Source organism: Mesoplodon mirus, assembly GCF_964341445.2.
Source record: "Mesoplodon mirus genome assembly, chromosome: 9".
In the NCBI taxonomy this organism is placed as follows: domain Eukaryota; kingdom Metazoa; phylum Chordata; class Mammalia; order Artiodactyla; family Ziphiidae; genus Mesoplodon; species Mesoplodon mirus.
In genome coordinates, this window is record NC_138985.1 from 38,575,461 (window position 1) to 38,597,251 (window position 21,791).

A 21,791-nucleotide genomic window follows, 5' to 3' on the forward strand; every position below is an offset into this window, starting at 1 on the left:
AGCTGGGCACCCAGGGCCATTCCAGATTAGGTTAGAGCCCCATCCTTACTCTAATCAAGCTCTATGCAGTCTCTCCACATAAAGAATATGCACAGGGTCCACTAGGCCAGATACCACGCTTGGAGCTAACACAAAAGAGAAGGAAATATCACCCTGTACTTAAGCAAAGCAGAGTGACAGCATTAGAAATCCATTTACCAATCTATCTTTAGTGTCTCTATCACTAGAAAAGTAAAAATGATAGCTGCCTTTAATGAGTTTAATATTGCAAATACAATAATCACAGCACGGATACAACTACACATTTTGACCGTGCCTTCTTTATTTATTTATTTATTTATTTATTTATTTATTTATTTTTGGCTGTGGTGGGTCCCCGTCTCCGCGCGAGGGCTTTCTCCAGTTGCGGCAAGCGGGGGCCACTCTCCTCATCGCGGTGCGCGGGCCTCCCACTGCCGCGGCCTCCCCCGCCGCGGAGCACAGGCTCCAGACGCACAGGCTCAGCAGTTGTGGCCCACGGGCCCAGCCGCTCCGCGGCATGCGGGATCCCCCCAGACCAGGGCCCGAACCCGCGTCCCCCGCACTAGCAGGCAGACTCCCAACCACTGCGCCACCAGGGAAGCCCTGACCGTGCCTTCTTAAAAAAGTTCAGCTCAGTGATTACAACTCCGGATGCAGACGACCTCAGATTTATTTGATCCTTCATTACCTCTCTCCTCATGTCTAACACTGAGATATGAATAGTACCTCTTTCACTGGGCTATTGCATGAATTAAATGAGAAAATACATGAAAAACAGTAAAAAAAAAAAAAAATAGTGGTCCACACATAATGAGAATTAAACATTTTAGATTTTAGTGGATATTATCTGTTAGCTTTTTTAACTTTTAACATCTGCAGTGCAAGAGGAGTAGTTCCAAGAGGAATTGAGGGTCATGAAGGTCAAACGCCAAGTTCAAGCTTCTACCACTTTACAACAGTAAAATCCGGATAGCTTGCCTCCGACACTGCCTCACCCCCTCACGTAGTCTAAGCTTCAGAAAAACCCGACTCAACAGTTATCTCTGATAGAATCTTTTATTTCCTTCCCAGACTTTTCACGCAAAAGCAATCTCACCAAGCTGACGTTTTGAAAACTCCATTGCTCCTGCTCTCCTCCTCCAAAAAAGGGCAATGCTGTTCAAGGACTTTATCACAGAGAGAGAGGCAACAGCAAGAGCAATTCAAAAATGCTTTTGCTCAGCCGCGTAGCACAGGGAGATCAGCTCGGTGCTTTGCGACCACCTACAGCAGTGGGATAGGCAGGGTGGGAGGGAGATGCAAGAGGGAGGGGATATGGGGTATATGTATACGTGTAGCTGATTCACTCTGTTATACAGCAGAAACTAACACAACACTGTAGAGCAATTATACTCCAATAAAGACGTTAAAAAATAAAATTAAATTCAAAAATTAAAAATTACAATAGCTAAGGGAAAAAAAATGTTTCTGTTAACACTGTTTCATTATAGAAATTTCTCGCCAGATGTAATTATCTAAGATGCACTATTTCCTTTCCTTTGCTTTGGAGTTAATTTATTCCTTAATTAATTCTCCTTCTGTCATGTGTTTATTTGGAAACTACTCGTGAAAAACAAGAGGCTACTCTCAGGACTACTGTCCACAGGGCAATAGAATGGCCCATGGCTGAGAACCAGCTTCTGTGGTGGTCACACATCTGTGATGGAGGTCATGAGATGAAAATCAAGGGACACAGGTACTCCTGAAAGATCAGCAAGTGTTTTATAATATGATTACAGATTAATCAGTAAGCTCATCGACGTAGGACTGCTGACACGTTCAATTAAAACAAAGTTGTGATTTTGCTTTAACAATACAAAGTTCTCTTTCCGAATCACTATTAAATATGTGTCTTTTTAATGGAGCAATATGTACAAGGCTCAGTATTTCAATATGCAAAGAGCCAACACTTAGCAGTTTATAATAATTAAAGTCCATTGATTTAATGTAATAGAAGTGCTTTTACTGGTCTGAGAAAAATGCAGTTGAAAACTTACAGAGTATTTTTCCAGTTAGTAGACTTGGAAAATCTAAGAATATGTTCCAAAAACACCTGCAGTTAAAGTCTAAGTAAACGTTGCTACTCCAGGCGGGATAGCAGTGGGACTTTGAACACTAAAATTGTGCTGTCGCTATTTTTGACATCACCACCTGCTATATTATGGTAATCCCTCTGTTACTAGTGACAAAGGCTTGATTCATGCCAGCTCCTTGACTTTACATTCCCGCAGAGGGAACTGTAACACAGGGGAAAATACAATAGGAAGAACACCTTCAAAAATTACGTTCCAAACACAGACCAGATTTCCTTGCCAAGCGGTCAGAATGGCAAAGCATCTTGAGACACTCGCCATCACTTAATAGGGTCGAATTTGCAGGGCACACATCCCAGGGGCTAGCCGGCCCCTCCCAAGCACTACGCCTCCAATCTGGGCAGCTGCCATTAGGTTCACAATGAGGCCTCAGAGAATACAAACCATGCAGTTAAGCTCTCCCAGTGTGGAAAACAGATGTGAAGGAACACATAATCTACAATTTGTTCAGAATTTTTCTACAAAAAAGTAACTTTCCATCGAAATAAAACCACCATGTAAATTAAGCACATATTACCTATGTTGACACAGTAGGTTTTTTTTTGTTTTTTGGGGGGGTTTTTTGCAGTACGCAGGCCTCTCACTGTTGTGGCCTCTCCCGTTGTGGAGCACAGGCTCCGGACACGCAGGCTCAGCGGCCATGGCTCACGGGCACAGCCGCTCTGCCATGTGGGATCTTCCCAGACCGGGGCACGAACCCGTGTCCCCTGCATCAGCAGGCGGACTCTCAACCACTGCGCCACCAGGGAGGCCCGACACAGTAGTTTTAAGGAATATTGTTTATATAAGATTTAAAGAAATGCGACAATAAATACAGGTGGGTGTCATCCAGTGAATTTCAACCATTATCAAAGTTTACTTACCTGACTCTCAGTTTTTGTTTCCACCTTGAAGAAAGTCTTCATGCTCTTTTTTCTGAGATGCTTCCAGGAATTTAAAAGTTCTTTAGCCTTTTTATAGTCTCCAACGATGAAAATTATTTATGACCTGCTTCTTTCCAAGAAGAATTCAAGGTGACCTGTAATGACATAAACAGGAGAACAAATTAAGACATGAGTACTTGAGTAATTACCACCAACCAAATAAATGGTTTTAAGTGGACTCAACTTTTATTTAAACCTCTGATCTTGTCCTTTCTATTATTAACTCACTCACTGTTATTGGGATTACAAGGTCCCTGGCCTTCAAGAACTCACAGCCTGAGTCAGAATGAGTATGTCGTCCATCTGATTACCCTTCCCTGACTCTTTCTTTTCAAGTTGGATGTCATCCACTGTGGCCTTTTTAGAACAGAACTGTGGTCATGTCATTCCCTTAATTAAAAATTCTAATGTCTTTTTTATCTCTTAAAGAAGAAAAATTCAAACTCTTTAGCATAGTGTATAAAAAACTTAGCAGTGCAGCCACTGTCCTTCTATTTTTCCTCACCCTGCTAAACCCTACAGGGCACTGGGTACCCTGATAATATTGAACCATTTGCTGCTCTTAAAGCAAAAGTGCATTTGCCCATCTCTGTCTTTGTGCTCTTCTTTCTGCCTGAAAACTTCCTCTCCCTTCCTCTGCCTGATAACTGTTCACTATCTCTTCAAGATCAAGTCTAAATGTTACTTCTACATGGAAGCCTGCCATGACTCACCTGAACTTGCTCCTTCACCTGTGTTTTAGTATTAGTATGTGTACACTTATCTCAAAATTTTACCCTTGTGATGTTTCTTTGTCCCCAAGAGACTACAACTTCCTAGGAGATAGTGGGGATACATTACTCAGCTTAGGACAACCTAAATTTGAGAATAGCACCTTGTATAATGAGCACTGCTTGAAGTTTGCTGAATGAATGACTGCTGGCTTAGCCATTCTCATGACCTCCAACACTTTTTGAACATTAACTATGTGCTAGCCAGTGAGTTAAGTGCTTCACATGTGTTATCACTTAATCCTTAAAAAAATTCATAAACCAGAGACTACTGAATCCCTTTTTACAGATAAGAAAACTGAAGCTTCAGGAATTAAAATAACTTGCCTAAATTCATGCAGCTAGTGAGAGAAGGGGCTGGTTTGATTCCAGTCCTATGCACCGAATGGTTATACTACTTGCTTTTGTACCCGCCAGTTCTGTTGAAGTAATGAACAGTTAACAAGAAAACCATGAATAACATAGTTCTATTTGCTACAAATAATATGGTATATAGCCATCTGCCCTAAATTATTGCAAAGGACCTCAGAAATAAATACTAATCATTTTTTTTAATTAAGCTACAGCCCTTAGCTCTTCCCACGCTTACCCAACAGCTTTTGGACCTTGGTTAACAGTCAAAAAGGATAGGAGTGCCTTTTTATTGATAGGACTAAATTTATCATATTATGTTATACAAGTGACTTCAGGGCCACAGAAAAATATGGATTAGTTCAACTATGGCTCTGTTAAATCCTCAAGAGGCATTGTCAAAAATCAATATCCAAGGCACTAAAGGATATGTTTTTAACAGGTCTGTTGGTGTCAAGTTATCCTTGGAGTCATCATTTCTCAGGTGTCGCTGGCAAACACTAATGCACGCTGGACCAGATATGCCACACACCTTCTGATCTTACTGTTAGGGACTGCAATTCAAGCCAGTTCAGTTCCATGATTTCTCTTGAAAGTTAGTTCACGGGGGGGAAAGGAGCAAAGAGCAGATACAGGCTGATTCAGTGGGCAAAATACCATCTCGTTCCTCTTCTAAGTACCTGCTAAGTCTAGTTGGAAGCAAAGTCATTCCTGAGATGGTGCCTTGTTAGTAAGGGAGAAAGACAGACCCTTGTCAAATGTGCGTTTCTTACGAGGAGAAACCTGACATGTCTGATGATGCCAGTCTCCCAGAAAAACGTGACCCAAGGGATCCTACATGGTCTGCATAGCAGTTCAGCCTCAGTGACACCAAAATGGCTAAGCTTGCTATTCATAAAATCCTTCGTCACAAAGGAAGAAAATGAAAGTGTCTGCCTATCTGAGTTGCAAACCACAGGTGTCGAGTGCAAATATTTCAGGAAAGGGAGGGATAGAAATCAGGGTTACTGAAAGCCATTTATGAAGGTTTCTGCCATTACTAAGGAGTCCTTTGTCTGGAACGTCCCTGCAAAATCATCAGGACTGAGTCATACCGTTAATGGGAATGGCAGTGTAAATCTTTGACTAGAGCATTTTTTGTGCTCATGGCATGTAAGAATCAGTGACTTCTGCAGATTAAACTGAGAAAACTGGCATTTGCTACCCTCCATTACATGTTTTCCTAAATCCAGATTAATCTCTGACCTTCAAACATGGGCTCCAGTCAACTCTTTTCATGTAAAATATTCCCAGATGTGCTGTAGGCAGTTTGGTCACAAAAAAAAAGTGACTGATCCTTTCTGCAATAACAATATGATTGGCTTCCTTTATGGGCAGATAACTCACGTGATGGGAACAGCTTGAATTCCTCAGGCAGTTTCTCAACAACACATCACCTCCAGTTTCAGTTTAAAATCCAAGCCAATCTGGGATTTTGTACAGCTAATAGTGACGCTTGATCAATCTGAATAGGAGGGTCACTGAGGTCTCTTCCCATCACAACTTTTAGAACTGGCTTTATGTAATTACATGGGTTATAAGGTAGCAGATGGTTTAAAGTACAGCACTCTTCCGGGCTTATATATAATCACTTAATTAAAAGAATGAAACAGAGCAATCAGCACTGCACGTGTGATAAAACAATTAAAGGTGTAGGCTTATTCTTAGAAGACAGCCCCAAAGCGATATGGGAATAGCATCGAATGCAAAGGCAAACCCATGGAGGTTATTATCAAGTCTCCTAATTCCCAGGACAGCAGCAATGGCTTATTTTTCAAATGTATACAGTTCAGCTTTGCAGATAGCACGTTTCTTGGACAATCACTTTAGTGGGAAACTTATTTCTACCGGACACTAGACGTACATATGCCTTTTTGTCTTCTGTTGAAAAAAAAAATGTTTGGCACTGTGTCACCACAGAAGGCATGATGCTCATGTTTAAAATGGATACATCATGGATAACCTGAATGGGAAGAGTGACCACAGGATGTGGGAGTTCACAGGTGACTCAGAAATTTCCAATTCATATTCCCTTTTTCCACAACCTCAAAGAATAGACTACCCGAGCTCTTTCCCATAGTTTACATTCTTTTATTCTCATGATCGAAGCATCACTGAAATGAAGCATGACACCTGGAATTCTAAAGAGTCCCTGTGACTTGCTGAAAAATGTCAGAAGTAAAACTCCCAAATAAATTGGTCTTTAACTCAAAATTCCCAACAGTGAATAAGGATGGTTTGGATGCCTACAGTAGCATCACTTCACAGCTGGCTATTGATTATGGGAAAGACATTCCCAAGAAAGAATAAGAACTGAGCAACTGATGTGAGCGCTGAGTGTTTGGCTGCTTACGTATCTTGTACATAATGCATTTGTCTCCAGAAAAACCTTACCTTATCAGCAGAGCTTAGTAAGTGTTCATTTGATGAAGTCTTCCCTTAGGTATATGTTTATACGATTCCTACTTTTGATCTATGTGATTTGAGGACTAAGGCTCCACGGTAAGACCTTAGTTTGTCTTCCTTAAGACAAAAAGGCACCTTTGTAGCTCAAAGGAAATTGGTGCAATGGCCAGATCCAGTTGGCATAATATTGACTTCCTTTAGTATATTCCTAGTTAGTTACACAGAGATAATTTGGAGAAATTGGTTTTAATGGTATGAAAACCTTTGCTTCAGCTACCTCAAGGTCTAAGCCAGTTGTCTATGTGTCATCTCATTTTGGTGAAAACTTGACAAGGATTAGTGAAGGATCCACCCCGCGCAGAATATTGTTTATAGGTAGTGTTTGAGAGGAGCTTTACACTGCTTGCTGGTGGGTAGCTAGTTTGGGGGTGGGGGAGTTCCCACAGAAATGTATCCTTGCAATTAGGAAAGGTCACATGAAAGAGCAGCAAGCTATCAACTCATTTATCAACTCACTTATTTAACAAACAATATGGAGCATCTCTCTACTCTGCAAGACATCGAGGAAACAGAGATTAACAATGTTCATTCCCTGTTTTTCAGAGTTTTCACTCCAGTAGAGGAATTAGTGAATGATCTAGAAGTAACCATACACTTTGATTAGTGCCATGAGGGAAATACATAAAGGAGTGACAGAGTCTCAGAAGATGGGCACACAACTTGGCCTGAAGTGACAAATCAAGGAAGGTTTCTCAGAGAAGGGGCCCTTGAATGGATTCACTGAACAGACAAGTAGTAAAGGTCATTCTAAGCACAAGGAACAACACATGCAAAGGCTCATAGATTTGAGGAAATAAGTATATAGAGAAACTATATAGAGTTGAGTTCATTTGGAGGGTAAAATAATGGGAAAATGGTAGCAGAAGTTCAACAGCATGTACCATTGGTTTGGTGGACAACTATTGCTGGTGAAAGCCATCCTAAATAACTCCAGCTTAAAACCGCGAAAATGGGACAGAGACAAAAATACTCATTTCAGACCATAGCATCTACTGGAAAACATAATAGTAGCTGGCCAAGCCTAGCACCTTAAGCATTTCTCCTCGGGTCAAAAAAAAAGTCATACATTTGTGACTTGAGAGGTTACAGTGAAAACATTGCACAACATAGTCTGGAATAAATTCAAACCACCCAGAAAGTGGATACCCCAAGGTGTTTAAACATTGAACATAAAACTATAGTACACGCTACATGCAGAAAGGGTTTCTGCAAAACTTGTATGTGGCCTCTCAGGCCCTACGAAACAACAGGCTCTGCCATAAGGTCTTGGTGTTTCTCACATAAATCATAAAGCCAAACCTGATCATGATATTTATAGCTTGAAGCTTTCAAACTCCCAGCTGAAATGTCCCCTGGTTTCTTAGACAACTGTTCTTATCTCTTTAGATGGTCAGTCAGTAAACAAATGTCTATGGAAGCATCTCAAAGTATAGACTGACAAATGAAAAAGTATACTTTTGATAACAAGGAATGATTGCTCATGGTCCTCCAATCAAGGAGTTAGTGCATTGAGAAGTGAAAAAAGACAGACATGCTATAACTTGAAATATATCGTTGCTATATTGTAATGAGAGGAATCCCATACGGCAGAGGCTAAGAGCTTGAATTACGGAATGGATCGAATAAGTGTGGGAAGTGGAGCATAGTGTCAAATGCCTGGGATCAGATCCTGTCTCTATCACCTAGGAGCTCTTCAGCAGGATCCCTAGCTGCTCTGTGCCTCAGTCCCTCAATCTGTAAAATGGGATAATGGTAGTATCAGCCTCATAAGATTGTTATGAGGATTAAAGAAGATAATATATCTACACCAGTAGATCTAAATTCATATATAAAGAGAGCAAACCACTTAATAATCCCTCTTTGACTTTAGCCCCCTTTGGATTTCTGGTGGACTTTTGCAACATTCAACTTTGCATGTATATCCTCATATTTTCCCCTAGTTTTCTTAGTCTTTCTTCACTTGTGTAATTTTAACTTAAATCCACAAACATACACCTCTCCCTATGTAATACCACCTTATTGCCAGAGAAGGAGACTAGACCTTTGGAAAAATCAAGAGACTGGGCTCTAATCTTAATTTTTTGCTTATTGGTTGTGTAAATTTTGGAAATTCACTTCACTCTGTGAGCTTCAGTTTCCTCACTTATAAAGCAAAAGGCTTAGATTATCTTCATGGCTTCTTCTAGCTCTAAAATGTAATGATCTTAGAGCTTATTTATATCTTTTCCCAAAGTCATTGATAAAAATTTAATCTCACTTGACCACCTCATACAGACTTTCTTCCAAGCTGCTCTCTTTTAGTATATTTAACTTTTTCAACCAATTCCTATCATTTTCCCTTTTTTACAAGAGTCCAAGTAATGTCACCAATATCCGTTGAAGTCACAGGCCATGGCTACAACTCCTCCCTAAATGGTTCAACTAATGTTGAAAAGACTCTAGTGAGGGGCTTCCCTGGTGGCGCAGTGGTTGAGAGTCCGCCTGCCGATGCAGGGGACACGGGTTCGTGCCCCGCTCCAGGAAGATCCCACATGCCGCGGAGCGGCTGGGCCCGTGAGCCATGGCCACTGAGCCTGCGCGTCCCGAGCCTGTGCTCCACAACGGGAGAGGTCACAACAGTGACAGGCCGGTGTACTGCAAAAAAAAAAAAAAAGACTCTAGTGAAACTCATTCTTAGTGAATCCATGCTGATTCCTTGTAACTGTCTTGTTCATTTCTAAGTGCCTGCTTGCTCTCTACTGGAAACTCTATTTTAGAAAATTACCAAAGTGTATCATGGTTATTGATTTATATTTATTCCTGATTTATACTTGCTGAATTTGCCCTTACTCCTCCATTTTTACCCTCTGGCAGTCCTCCCATTATTGGTTTCTCAGAAGTTATTAATAATGATTATCTAATTTAATCTGCAATTTCTTCCAGAACTCAGAACTGGAGGCAAACTTACTTGATTATGGGCTTTTCTTTTGGTCTTCTCTCCTACTTGGGTGTGAGAGAACTTTTTCATATATTTGCTTCACCATTTCCAGATTAGGAAACATTCTCACTTAGGAGCAAGAAAGACACTGGGCAGTGTCTTTCTTTCACTGTTTTGGAAACTGCTCTCTCATCCAGCGATTCTCTCTTCTCACCACACCTTCTCCTAAAATGTAATTTAAAAAAAAGAACAACAACAACAAAAATCACTCCATTTTCACATTCTGTGCTTTAGTCTCCCTAATCCTCACAGGTTCCTGCCAATCTTTTACATGGTCCACGAGGCTGCCCAAGGACCTAACACACCTACAGCTTTCATCCTCTCACTAGTCCTTTCAACACGCAAATGCCCCATTGGAGCCTAGCAACCCAGTGGCTTCTTTGGAGGTCTTGTCTCTTGTGTCTTATTGAGACTATTATGTGTTGTCTGAATTATTTTTTAAGTCTTCATATTGCTCTTAAGCTATATACCTTTTTATTAGAGTTTCTAACCATGAGAAGTATATCTTGACTTTTAAAGTGGTTTTTTCCTAAAGGATATAACTAGATCTTTTTTCCTTCCTCCACTCCTACTAAAACTATAATTGGGTAACTTTCTGCCAAAAGTCTACTTTATTTCCCCATCCTAAAACGATCTTTTATTTTTAAAATGATGTCCAATGTAGGAGTCCCCTTATTTCTTCATGGTTTCACAGAAGAAACCATATGGCCAGCAAAGCAAGTCAGGAACATTTCAGATACCCAGTTTTTAGGCAAATGAGGCAGGAAACACCCAGCTGACAATTATCTGGCTATCCCCCAACCCTAGTTTTAAGTTTTATGTTAAAAAGGAAGCTCCTAATAGCAATTAGGTGATCCATGGAGTAAACCACAACATTGCTTCACTTCCTCCCACCTATTCTTCCTACGTGGGTGTCTTTCTGTGCTTCAGACCTCAGATTCGAAGTCACACAGAAGACAGCAGACAGGAGGTGATGAGAGGACAGCCAGGGTCCTTAAGGTCAAAAGACCTGCTTCTGAATCTTGATTTTGCCCTCACTTTCTACTCATATCATTATGAACAAGTTTCTTCATCTAGCAGAACTCAGTTTGTGCATCTCTAAAATGGAGAAAACAATATCCATCATAAAAGGCAGTTGTGAATATCAAAGGAGAAAATATACACATAAATACCCAGTACATTAGCAACTGGTTTTACAACAGTATAAATACATTCTGAAAATGCACAAACCAAACAAAGAACTTTATTCTTCTCTAGAAATCAGGTTGGGGTGGGTGAGGGAGGGAAAGGAAGGGAGATTTATAATCTGCTGATTTCTGTAGTATTTACTTTTTGCATTAAGCATTTTGACTCTTATAATCTAAGGAAACTAGTTTTAAAATGAACAGTTCACCATGACAAAAGGACTTCAACACTTCGTTCTATCATTCATATGCATCACATGTGGTTCTGATGTAACTCTGAACATCATAATTTTGATTATATGATTGCTCCATGCTATTTAATATAGGTAATACAATTGAGATTACACTTATTTCTTTATGAGTGTTCCATTCTCATGTTCAGCTCACTAAATATGCCTCCTTTTTCTAAAGTAGGCTGTAGTTTCCTCATTGAACACACACATATAACTATTCTTTTTATTATTGAAGTAGAGTTGATTTATAAAGTTGTGTTAGTTTCAGATGTGTAGCAAAGTGATTCAGATATATATGTGTATATATATATTCTTCTTCAGATTCTTTCCCATGAGAGGTTATTACAAGATACTGAATGTAGTTCCCTGCGCTATACAGTAGGTCTGTATTGTTTATCTATTTTATATACAGTAGTGTGTATATCAGGTAACTACTCTGAAGATGATGGCAATAGTTGCAGTTTTATTCTAACCCACCATCTTCCCACCCATGTTACAGCTCACTGTGCTCCTTCCCAGCCCAGAGAACCTTCTCCATATTTCCATCATTCTATGGCTACTTCACTGTCTTGTACAGTCTGCCTTGTTTGTAAATTGTTCTCAGATATCCTGGAGAGGTAGAATGAAGCCACAGGACCCTATCCGTCAAAAGACAAGAACTTTTTTCTTCAGCAGCTTTTCATTACTCATATCCCTCCGGGAGAAAAAAGTTTCAGCAGTTTAGGACCCTTTCACTGTGGTTCCTAGATGCCAGAAAATGATGTCTCTGGGCATTTTTCAGGTGCTTTCATTCTCTGCCTCCCTGAGGGGTTCAGGTCCTGATGAATAGAACCTGAAGATTAGAAAACTGTAGCATCCAGAAGAGATGGCCTCTCCAGTGTCACCCAGAAACTCCAGAATCAAGCCAAGCCCATGCACAGACAGGGCTCTTATCACCAGTCTGCCACAGTGGTACTTGCATCCGAAAGAAGCCAGGTACTCAGTACAGAAGTGATGACAGTACTGGCTCAGTGCCATCTCAATCAGACTGAGTAAACAAGCAACACCCCCCTGTTCAAATGAACCAATAGAGGTCATTTTGTTCAGGGTGTCTAGGCGTGAGAAAAGAAAAAGTAAATGGCATACTAGCCTTCATCCATCCACTCACCTCCATTCCCCAAAATTCACTCACATCCTAGGATATATATTAAAAAAGAGTCTTTACCAAATGCAAAAAATATCTGGATCCTAAATCTGCATTATATTGTGTGCTAAGCACCAGATTTTCTTGCTGTTCTCTTTGTAGTTACGTGAGAGGTACCAGGATTTGAAAAGATATGAAAAACATTTTTGATAGCTCTGGGCCACATTAAGGGTTGGTTTTAATAGCAGGCACGATCTCTAAGAACATGCCACGTGGCTGGGTATGACTTTGGCTGTTGGTTTCTGTTGCCAGATGAAATGATGATTAACCAGGACTCAGCTGTCAGTTGTTTGATAGTACTTGTGCTCTTTGCTAACAGCTGCCTATTTCAAGCTGTGCTTCCTACATGTCAAATATAAACCTGAAACCAAAATTTCCAGAAGGGAAACTTCAAAGTACTCGTAGAGTATATTGGAATATTCAACGTTGTTTCCAATTGAAGTCCACTTAGTATATATATTATGTAACTAAAGTCAGTGAAGAGATAGAAATGTTCAGAATACGTGAGGTAGGTAGCCAGGAAAAACAAAAACAAACTTATTAGATTTACACATAATCTGTGTAAATATTTTAAAATGTATAAATTTCACAAATACTCTAAGCATAAAATGTTCCTTGATATGCTAGTGTCACTTTCCTTTTTTATTCTGTAATAAATAAAAACAGTGAAATATTATTGACAGGTAAATTATAACAATTTTACATTTTTTTTTTTCGGTACACGGGCCTCTCACTGTTGTGGTCTCTCCCGTTGCAGAGCACAGGCTCCGGACGCGCAGGCCCAGCGGCCATGGCTCACGGGCCCAGCTGCTCCGCGGCATGTGGGATCTTCCCGGACTGGGGCACGAACCCGTGTCCCCTGCATCGGCAGGCGGACTCTCAACCACTGTGCCACCAGGGAAGCCCCCAATTTTACATTCTTTATTCGAAATAAGTAAACATTTTAAAGTAAATGGTTCTTTTTTTGACCAGGTCCTCGATACTTCCTTATTTGCTTTTTAATCAAAAATATCATAAGAATAGCATTTGTATCCTTGGACTGTGTATAGTCCAAACAGAAACAAAATGTTGAAAAGGCAAAGAGAATGTTGGTCAAGCTCGTCAGAAGTTTAGAAAGTCATATGCCTAAACTTTGGCATGGACCAAAAAAAAATGGATTTTTTTTTTGTTTTGGCTTAACCTAGATAATAAATGTCTAATGTGGACTGTCCATGTGGTATACAGTTCCCAAATTAAACTCTTTCAGAGACTGCTGTTTTTAGCAAAAGAGGGGGAAGTGAGAATTAGACAACACCCAGCCTCTTTCTATACAGCTGCAGCCAAGTTGTCTAAAAACCTAATTTGGCCAATTCACTGTAGTTCATTGTTAGACTGAGTTATAAGAGGACCCCAGAAACTTAAAACAACCTCACTGGGAAACCTGAACAGGATGAATCCTGGTCCAGCGTCTATTATAAAGTCTAGGAGAGAAAGAGGAGTGCCCTTCTCATTTCTCTTTATCTTTTCCCCACCCTTGAATTACCTGTTTGGGACCTACTTCCTAATACTCCAAATACAGTATCCAGGGAAGTATCTGGCAAAGCGTCCAGAAAAGCTTAGCGATCTAGAGGTGAAAAGGGAGCTGGGTAAAGGCCTGCTATCCTTCATCTTTCATGTACAGTCAGTTACCTCCGGGTTTCTAAAAATGGTACCTCCCCTGTCTCCCTCCCCCAGGTGGCCAACCTGCTGAGGCTGTTCCAGATCCCGCAGATAAGCTACGCGTCCACCAGCGCCAAGCTCAGCGACAAGTCGCGCTATGATTATTTTGCCAGGACCGTGCCCCCCGACTTCTACCAGGCCAAAGCCATGGCCGAGATCTTGCGTTTCTTCAACTGGACATACGTGTCCACTGTGGCCTCCGAGGGCGATTACGGGGAGACAGGGATCGAGGCGTTCGAGCAGGAAGCCCGCATGCGCAACATCTGCATCGCCACGTCGGAGAAGGTGGGGCGCTCCAACATCCGCAAGTCCTACGACAGCGTGATCCGCGAGCTCCTGCAGAAGCCCAACGCGCGTGTCGTGGTCCTCTTCATGCGCAGTGACGACTCGCGCGAGCTCATCGCCGCCGCCAGCCGCGCCAACACCTCCTTCACCTGGGTGGCAAGCGACGGCTGGGGCGCGCAGGAGAGCATCGTCAAGGGCAGCGAGCACGTGGCCGACGGCGCCATCACCCTGGAGCTAGCCTCCCAGCGCATCCGCCAGTTCGACCGCTACTTCCAGAGCCTCAGCCCCTACAGCAACCACCGCAACCCCTGGTTCCGGGACTTCTGGGAGCAGAAGTTCCAGTGTAGCCTCCAGAACAAGCACAACCACCGGCGCCCTTGCGACAAGCACCTGGCCATCGACAGCAGCAACTACGAGCAAGAATCCAAGATCATGTTCGTGGTGAACGCGGTGTACGCCATGGCCCACGCCCTGCACAAAATGCAGCGCACCCTCTGTCCCAACACCACCAAGCTCTGCGACGCCATGAGGATCCTGGACGGGAAGAAGTTGTACAAGGATTACTTGCTGAAAATCAACTTCACAGGTAAGCGAGGAGCCTTTAATCATCTTCTATGGTGCGAACAATGAATCAAAGAGGAATCAAATACCTCTGCCCCCGACTAAGAAATCTTTTTTTTCAGAGCTACACAAGGGGTTCAAACTGTGAAATATTCCAAGATGCAATACAATGGCTTTTTGATGTTCTTACTTATTTTTGAGTGAATATCTTGGCTGGTACACCACATAAAATTGAAAGGCCCCCTAGGCTGGATTGATCTGTGGTAGCTGCCTAGACGCGGGCCATGCTACATTTATTCTCTTTCTTGTGATTAGCTGTAGGATATGACACGTGTGATATGGGCATTTAATCTTCTTTAGCAGAATTGGCAACTCTCTAAGGGACATGAACTTCCAAGCTTTCCTTCTGGGTGATTTGACCAAAAGAATCTCGTAACTTTCTCAGTTGGGGAGAGAAAAAAGTCAGTCTTTTCCCAGAGCCTAATTAGGGAGGGAGAGGTAAAGATACTCAGAGCATGGTGATTCCAGGCATTTGAGTTTATGTCTTCTGCTGTACAGCAACATTTCCATGTCAGTATTAAGAGCTGTGGATTTTCTCAAATGATGTTATGAAATGAAACTGTTTTTCCTGGGAGCTTGACTTTAAGCAAACTGAAGACTGATGGAAGTCATTCTGATACAGACGTGAACATCCAAAGGTGTATTCAAAGTGGCTATTGCTGCTCCTTCATTTCTTTATAAATATGGTCTAAACATTTCTCAAAATAGCACTGTGTTTTAATGCACTATTAATATGTAAACAGCAAGAAATCTTTAGAACTGTATTGTCTTCTAAGATGCATGTGATATCAGTGCATTAAGGTACCAGTTTTGGGGATTTTAGCTTAATCCTAAATCCTAAAATGGTAAGTAATATTATTGGGCACAAAAGATTTTGATGCCAAAAATATTACAATGATAAAATGCTTTCATTGTCTAAATTGCTAATCATTTCCCATGCCACTAGGGCATCATTCTAGTCTGCAGAGTCTGTTTCAATTGATTTATCATCCAAGACATGGAATTTTGTATGCTCAAATCATACTACCATTGGAGCAAGTGGCAGTTCTCACATCTCCCTTACAGATAATCACTCAGAAGTCAAACGGCCTGAAAAATCACTGGTAGTACTGAGAAAAGACCTCATGACAACTGGCTCCTATTCTAGAACTCTAACCCCTAAACTAGCCTTGAAAATAAGCACAAAAATTACCAGACTGCATTTTTGCACATCCTTTCTTCATTCCACCCAGAGGGAGCCAAAAGTAGCGGAGATCAATTATGTCAGTATTTCCTCCTATTCATCTGACAGATACCATCTTTATCATTAGAATGACCACTGTGAATGGTAAAGATTAAAACTTTGCTGTGCCCTGTACTCCCACAGGTATATTCCATATAGGAATGTGTGTGTGTGTGTGTGTGTGTGTGTTCTCCATATATTTATTTATTTATTTATTCAGGATTTATCTCAAAATCCCAGATCGTTCACACTGACATCTCCAGAATATAAGACTGCACCACACTCAGTAAAAAAGAATATCTTTACTCTAAATATAAATGAACTCCCAGGTATCTATAAATAACATCTACAATGCACTTAATTCTTAAAGATGAATAAGATGAATTAGCACCCTTCTCCCCTTTCAGACTACCCTTGGGGTAGCCATTTATCTTTATGCACAACAAGTATTAATTAACTCTGTTATTCTAGTATGCAAATATACAAATATATCCACTCATCAACAGCTAATAGAAAGAAACCTCTTGGATTTCAGAGAGCCTTTACAAGGTGTTATCTGTAAGCAAAATATTTTCCTTCATTTCACTGACTGAGTCTTAAATGGCAAAGAAAAGTGAAGAAATAAGGCCATTTGGATAAATAAAACAACAGGACCTTTTTTTTAATTTTTGAATTTTATTTTATTTTTGTATACAGCAGGTTCTTATTAGACATCAGTTTTATACACATCAGTGTATACATGTCAATCCCAATCGCCCGATTCATCACACCACCACCACCACCCCCCGCCACTTTCCTCACTTGGTGTCCATACGTTTGTTCTCTACATCTGTGTCTCCACTTCTGCCCTGCAAACCAGTTCATCTGTACCATTTTTCTAGGTTCCATATACATGCGTTAATATACGATATCTGTTTTTCCCTTTCTGACTTACTTCGCTCTGAATGACAGTCTCTAGATCCATCCACGTCTCAACAAATGACCCAATTTCGTTCCTTTTTATGGCTGAGTAATATTCCATTGTATATATGTACCACATCTTCTTTATCCATTCGTCTGTGAATAGGCATTTATGTTGCTTCCATGACCTGGCTATTATAAAAGAGTGCTGCAATGAACACTGGGGTGCATGTGTCTTTTTGAATTATGGTTTTCTCAGGGTATATGCCCAGTAGTGGGATTGCTGGATCATATGGTAATTCTATTTTTAGTTTTTTAAGGAAGCTCCATACTGTTCTCCATATTGACTGTATCAATTTACATTCCCACCAACAGTGCAACAGGGTTCCCTTTTCTCCACACCCTCTACAGTATTTGTTCTTTGTAGATTTTCCGATGATGCTCATTCTAACTGGTGTGAGGTGATACCTCATTGTAGTTTTGATTTGCATTTCTCTAATAATTAGTGATGTTGAGCAGCTTTTCATGTGCTACTTGGCCATCTGTATGTCTTCTTCGGAGAAATGTCTATTTAGGTCTTCTGCCCATTTTTGGATTGGGTTGTTTGTTTTTTTAATTTTGAGCTGCCTGAGCTGTTTATATATTTGGGAGATTAATCCTTTGTCCGCTGATGCGTTTGCAAATATTTTCTCCCATTCTGAGGGTTGTCTTTTGGTCTTATTTATGGTTTCCTTTGCTGTACAAAAGCTTTGAAGTTTCATTAGGTCCCATTTGTTTACTTTTGTTTTTATTTCCATTTCTCTAGGAGGTGGGTCAAAAAGGATCTTGCAGTGATTTATGTCATAGAGTGTTCTGCCTATGTTTTCCTCTAAGAGTTTAGTAGCGTCTGGCCTTACATTTAGGTCTTTAATCCATTTTCAGTTTATTTTTGTGTATGGTGTTAGGGAGTGGCCTAATTTCATTCTTTTACATGTAGCTGTCCAGTTTTCCCAGCACCACTTATTGAAGAGACTATCTTTTCTCCATTGTATATCCTTGCCTCCTTTGTCATAGATTAGTTGACCATAGGTGCGTGGGTTTATCTCTGGGCTTTCTATCTTGTTCCATTGATCTATGTTTCTGTTTTTGTGCCAGTACCATATTGTCTTGATTACTGTAGCTTTGTACTATACTCTGAATTCAGGGAGTCTGATTCCTCCAGCTCCGCATTTTTCCCTCAAGACTGCTTTGGCTATTCGGGGTCTTTTGTGTCTCCATACAAATTTCAAGATATTTTGTTCTAGTTCTGTAAAAAATGAATTGGTAACTTGATAGGGATTGCATTGAATCTGTAGATTGCTTTGGGTAGTATAGTCATTTTCACAATATTGATTCTTCCAATCCAAGAACATGGTATATCTCTCCATCTGTTGGTATCATCTTTAATTTCTTTCATCAGTGTCTTATAGTTTTCTGCATACAGGTCTTTTGTCTCCCTAGGTAGGTTTATTCCTAGGTATTTTATTCTTTTTGTTGCAGTGGTAAATGGGAGTGTTTCCTTAAGTTCTCTTTCAGATTTTTCATCATTAGTGTATAGGAATGCAAGAGATTTCTGTGCATCACTTTTGTATCCTGAAACTTTACCAAATTCATAGATTAGGTCTAGTAGTTTTCTGGTGGCATCTTTAGGATTCTCTATGTATAGTATCATGTCATCTGCAAATAGTGACACTTTTACTTCTTCTTTTCCAATTTGTATTCTTTTTCTTTCTTTTTCTTCCCTGATTGCCATGGCTAGGTCTTCCAAAACTATGTTGAATAATAGTTGTGAGAGTGGACATCCTTGTCTTGTTCCTGATCTTAGAGGAAATGCTTTCAGTTTTTCACCATTGAGAATGATGTTTTCTGTGGGTTTGTCGTATATGGCATTTATTATGTTGAGGTAGGTTCACTCTATGCCCACTTTCTGAAGAGTTTTTATCATAAATCGGTGTTGAATTCTGTCAAAAGCTTTTTCTGCATCTATTGAGATGATCATATAGATTTTCTTCTTCAGTTTGTTAATATGGTGTATCACATTGATTGATTTGCGTGTATTGAAGAATCCTTGCATCCCTGGGATGAATCCGACTTAATCATGGAGTATAATCCTTTTAATGTGTTGTTGGATTCCATTTGCTAGCATTTTGTTGAGGATTTTTGCATCTATATTCATCAGTGATATTAGTGTGTAATTATCTTTTTTTGTAGTATCTTTGTCTGGTTTTGGTATCAGGGTGATTGTGGCCTCATAGAATGTGTTTGGGAGTGTTCCTTCCTCTGCAATTTTTTGGAAGAGTTTGAGAAGGATGGGTGTTAGCTCTTCTCTAAATGTTTGATAGAATTCACCTGTGAAGCCATCTGGTCCTGGACTTTTGTTTGTTGGAAGATTTTTAATCACAGTTTCAATTTCTTTACTTCTGATTTGTCTGTTCATATTTTCTATTTCTTCCTGGTTCAGTCTTGGAAGGTTATACCTTTTTAAGAATTTCTCCATTTCTTCCAGGTTGTCCATTTTATTGGCATAGAGTTGCTTGTAGTAGTCTCTTAAGATGTTTTGTATTACTGCGGTGTCTGTTGTAACTTCTCCTTTTCCATTTCTAATTTTATTGATTTGAGTCCTCTCCCTCTTTTTCTTGATGAGTCTGGCTAATGGGTTATCAATTTTATTTATCTTCTCAAAAACCAGCTTTTAGTTTTATTGACCTTTGCTATTGTTTTCTTTGTTTCTATTTCATTTATTTCTGCTCTGATCTTTATGATTTCTCTCTTTCTGCTAACTTCTGGTTTTGTTTGTCCTTCTGTCTCTAGTTCCTTTAGGTGTAAGGTTAGATTGTTTATTTGAGATTTTCCTTGTTTCTTGATGTAGGCTTGTATAGCTATAAACTTCCCTCTTAGAACTGCTTTTGCTGCCTCCCATAGGTTTTGGATCGTCGTGTTTTCATTGTCTTTTATCTCTAGGTATTTTTTGATTTCCTCTTTGATTTCTTCAGTGATCTCTTGGTTATTTAGTAACGTATTGTTTAGCCTCCATGTGTTTGTGTTTCATATGGTTTTTTCCCCTGTAATTGATTTCTAATCTCATAGTGTTGTGGTCAGAAAAGATGCTTGAAATGATTTTAATTTTCTTAAATTTACTGAGGCTGGATTTGTGACCCAAGATGGGATCTATCCTAGAGAATGTTCCGTGCGCACTTGAGAAGGAAGTGTAATCTGCTGTTTTTGGATGGAATGTTCTATAAATACCAATTAAATCTATCTGGTTTATTGTGTCATTTATAGCGTGTGTTTCCTTATTAATTTTCTGTGTGGATGATCTGTCCATTGGTGTAAGTGAAGTGTTAAAGTCCCCCACTATTATTGTGCTACTGTCAGTTTCCTCTTTTATAGCTGTTAGCAGTTGCCTTATGTATTGAGGTGATCCTATGTTGGGTGCATATATATTTATAATTGTTATATCTTCTTCTGGGATTGATCCCTTGATCATTATGTAGTGTCCTTCCTTGTCTCTTGTAACATTCTTTATTTTAAAGTCTATTTGATCTGATATGAGTATTGCTACTCCAGCTTTCTTTTGATTTTCATTTGCATGGAATATCTTTTTCCATCCCCTCACTTTCAGTCTGTATGTGTCCCTAGGTCTGAAGTGGGTCTCTTGTAGACAGCATGTAGATGGGTCTTGTTTTTGTATCCATTCAGCAAGCCTGTGTCTTTTGGTTGGAGCATTTAATCCATTCACGTTTAAGGTAATTATTGATATGAATGTTCCTATGACCATTTTCTTAATTGTTTTGGGTTTGTTTTTGTAGGTCCTTTTCTTCTCTTGTGTTTCCTACTTATAGTTCATTTAGCATTTGTTGTAGAGCTGGTTTGGTGGTGCTGAATTCTTTTAGCTTTTGCTTGACTGTAAAGCTTTTGATTTCTCCATCGAATCTGAATGAGATCCTTGCCGGGTAGAGTAATCTTGATTGTAGGTTCTTTCCTTTCATCACTTTAAGTATATCATGCCACTCCCTTCTGGCTTGTAGAGTTTCTGCTGAGAAATCAGCTGTTAACCTTATGGGAGTTCCCTTGTATGTTATTTGTCATTTTTCCCTTGCTGCTTTCAATAATTTTTCTTTGTCTTTACTTTTTGCCCATTTGATTACTATGTGTCTCAGCGTGTTTCTCCTTGGGTTTATCTTGTATGGGACTCTGTGCTTCCTGGACTTGGGTGGCTATTTCCTTTCCCATGTTAGGGAAGTTTTCGACTATAATCTCTTCAGATATTTTCTCAGGTCCTTTCTCTCTCTCTTCTCCTTCTGGGACCCCTATAATGCGAATGTTGTTGCATATAATGTTGTCCCAGAGGTCTCTTAGGCTCTCTTCATTTCTTTTCATTCTTTTTTCTTTACTCTGTTCTGCAGCAGTGAATTCCATCATTCTGTCTTCCAGGTCACTTGTCCATTCTTCTGCCCCAGTTATTCTGCTATTGATTCCTTCTAGTGTAGTTTTCATTTCAGTTATTGTATTATTCCTCTCTGTTTGTTCTTTAATTCTTCTAGGTCTTTGTTAAACATTTCTTGCATCCTCTCAATCTTTGCCTCCATTCTTTTTCCGTGGTCCTGGATCATCTTCACTATCATTATTCTGAATTCTTTTTCTGGAAGGTTGCCTATCTCCACTTCATTTAGTTGTTTTCCTGGGGTTTTATCTTGTTCCTTCATCTGGTACATAGCCCTCTGCCTTTTCATCTTGTCTATCTTTCTGTGAATGTGGTTTTTGTTCC

General features: G+C 40.0%; 1 protein-coding gene across 1 annotated transcript in view; it reads left to right on the plus strand.

The window, feature by feature from the left end:
* The window catches only part of GRM3 (glutamate metabotropic receptor 3), a gene marked incomplete at both ends in the record, with an annotated part of 104,662 nt that overhangs the window by 7,434 nt on the left and 75,437 nt on the right, over positions 1-21,791 (plus strand). The window contains one exon of the mRNA XM_082631574.1: positions 13,993-14,848. Within this exon, the coding sequence (XP_082487700.1) occupies positions 13,993-14,848 (856 nt within the window). The remainder of the gene's footprint in view (positions 1-13,992; positions 14,849-21,791) is intronic.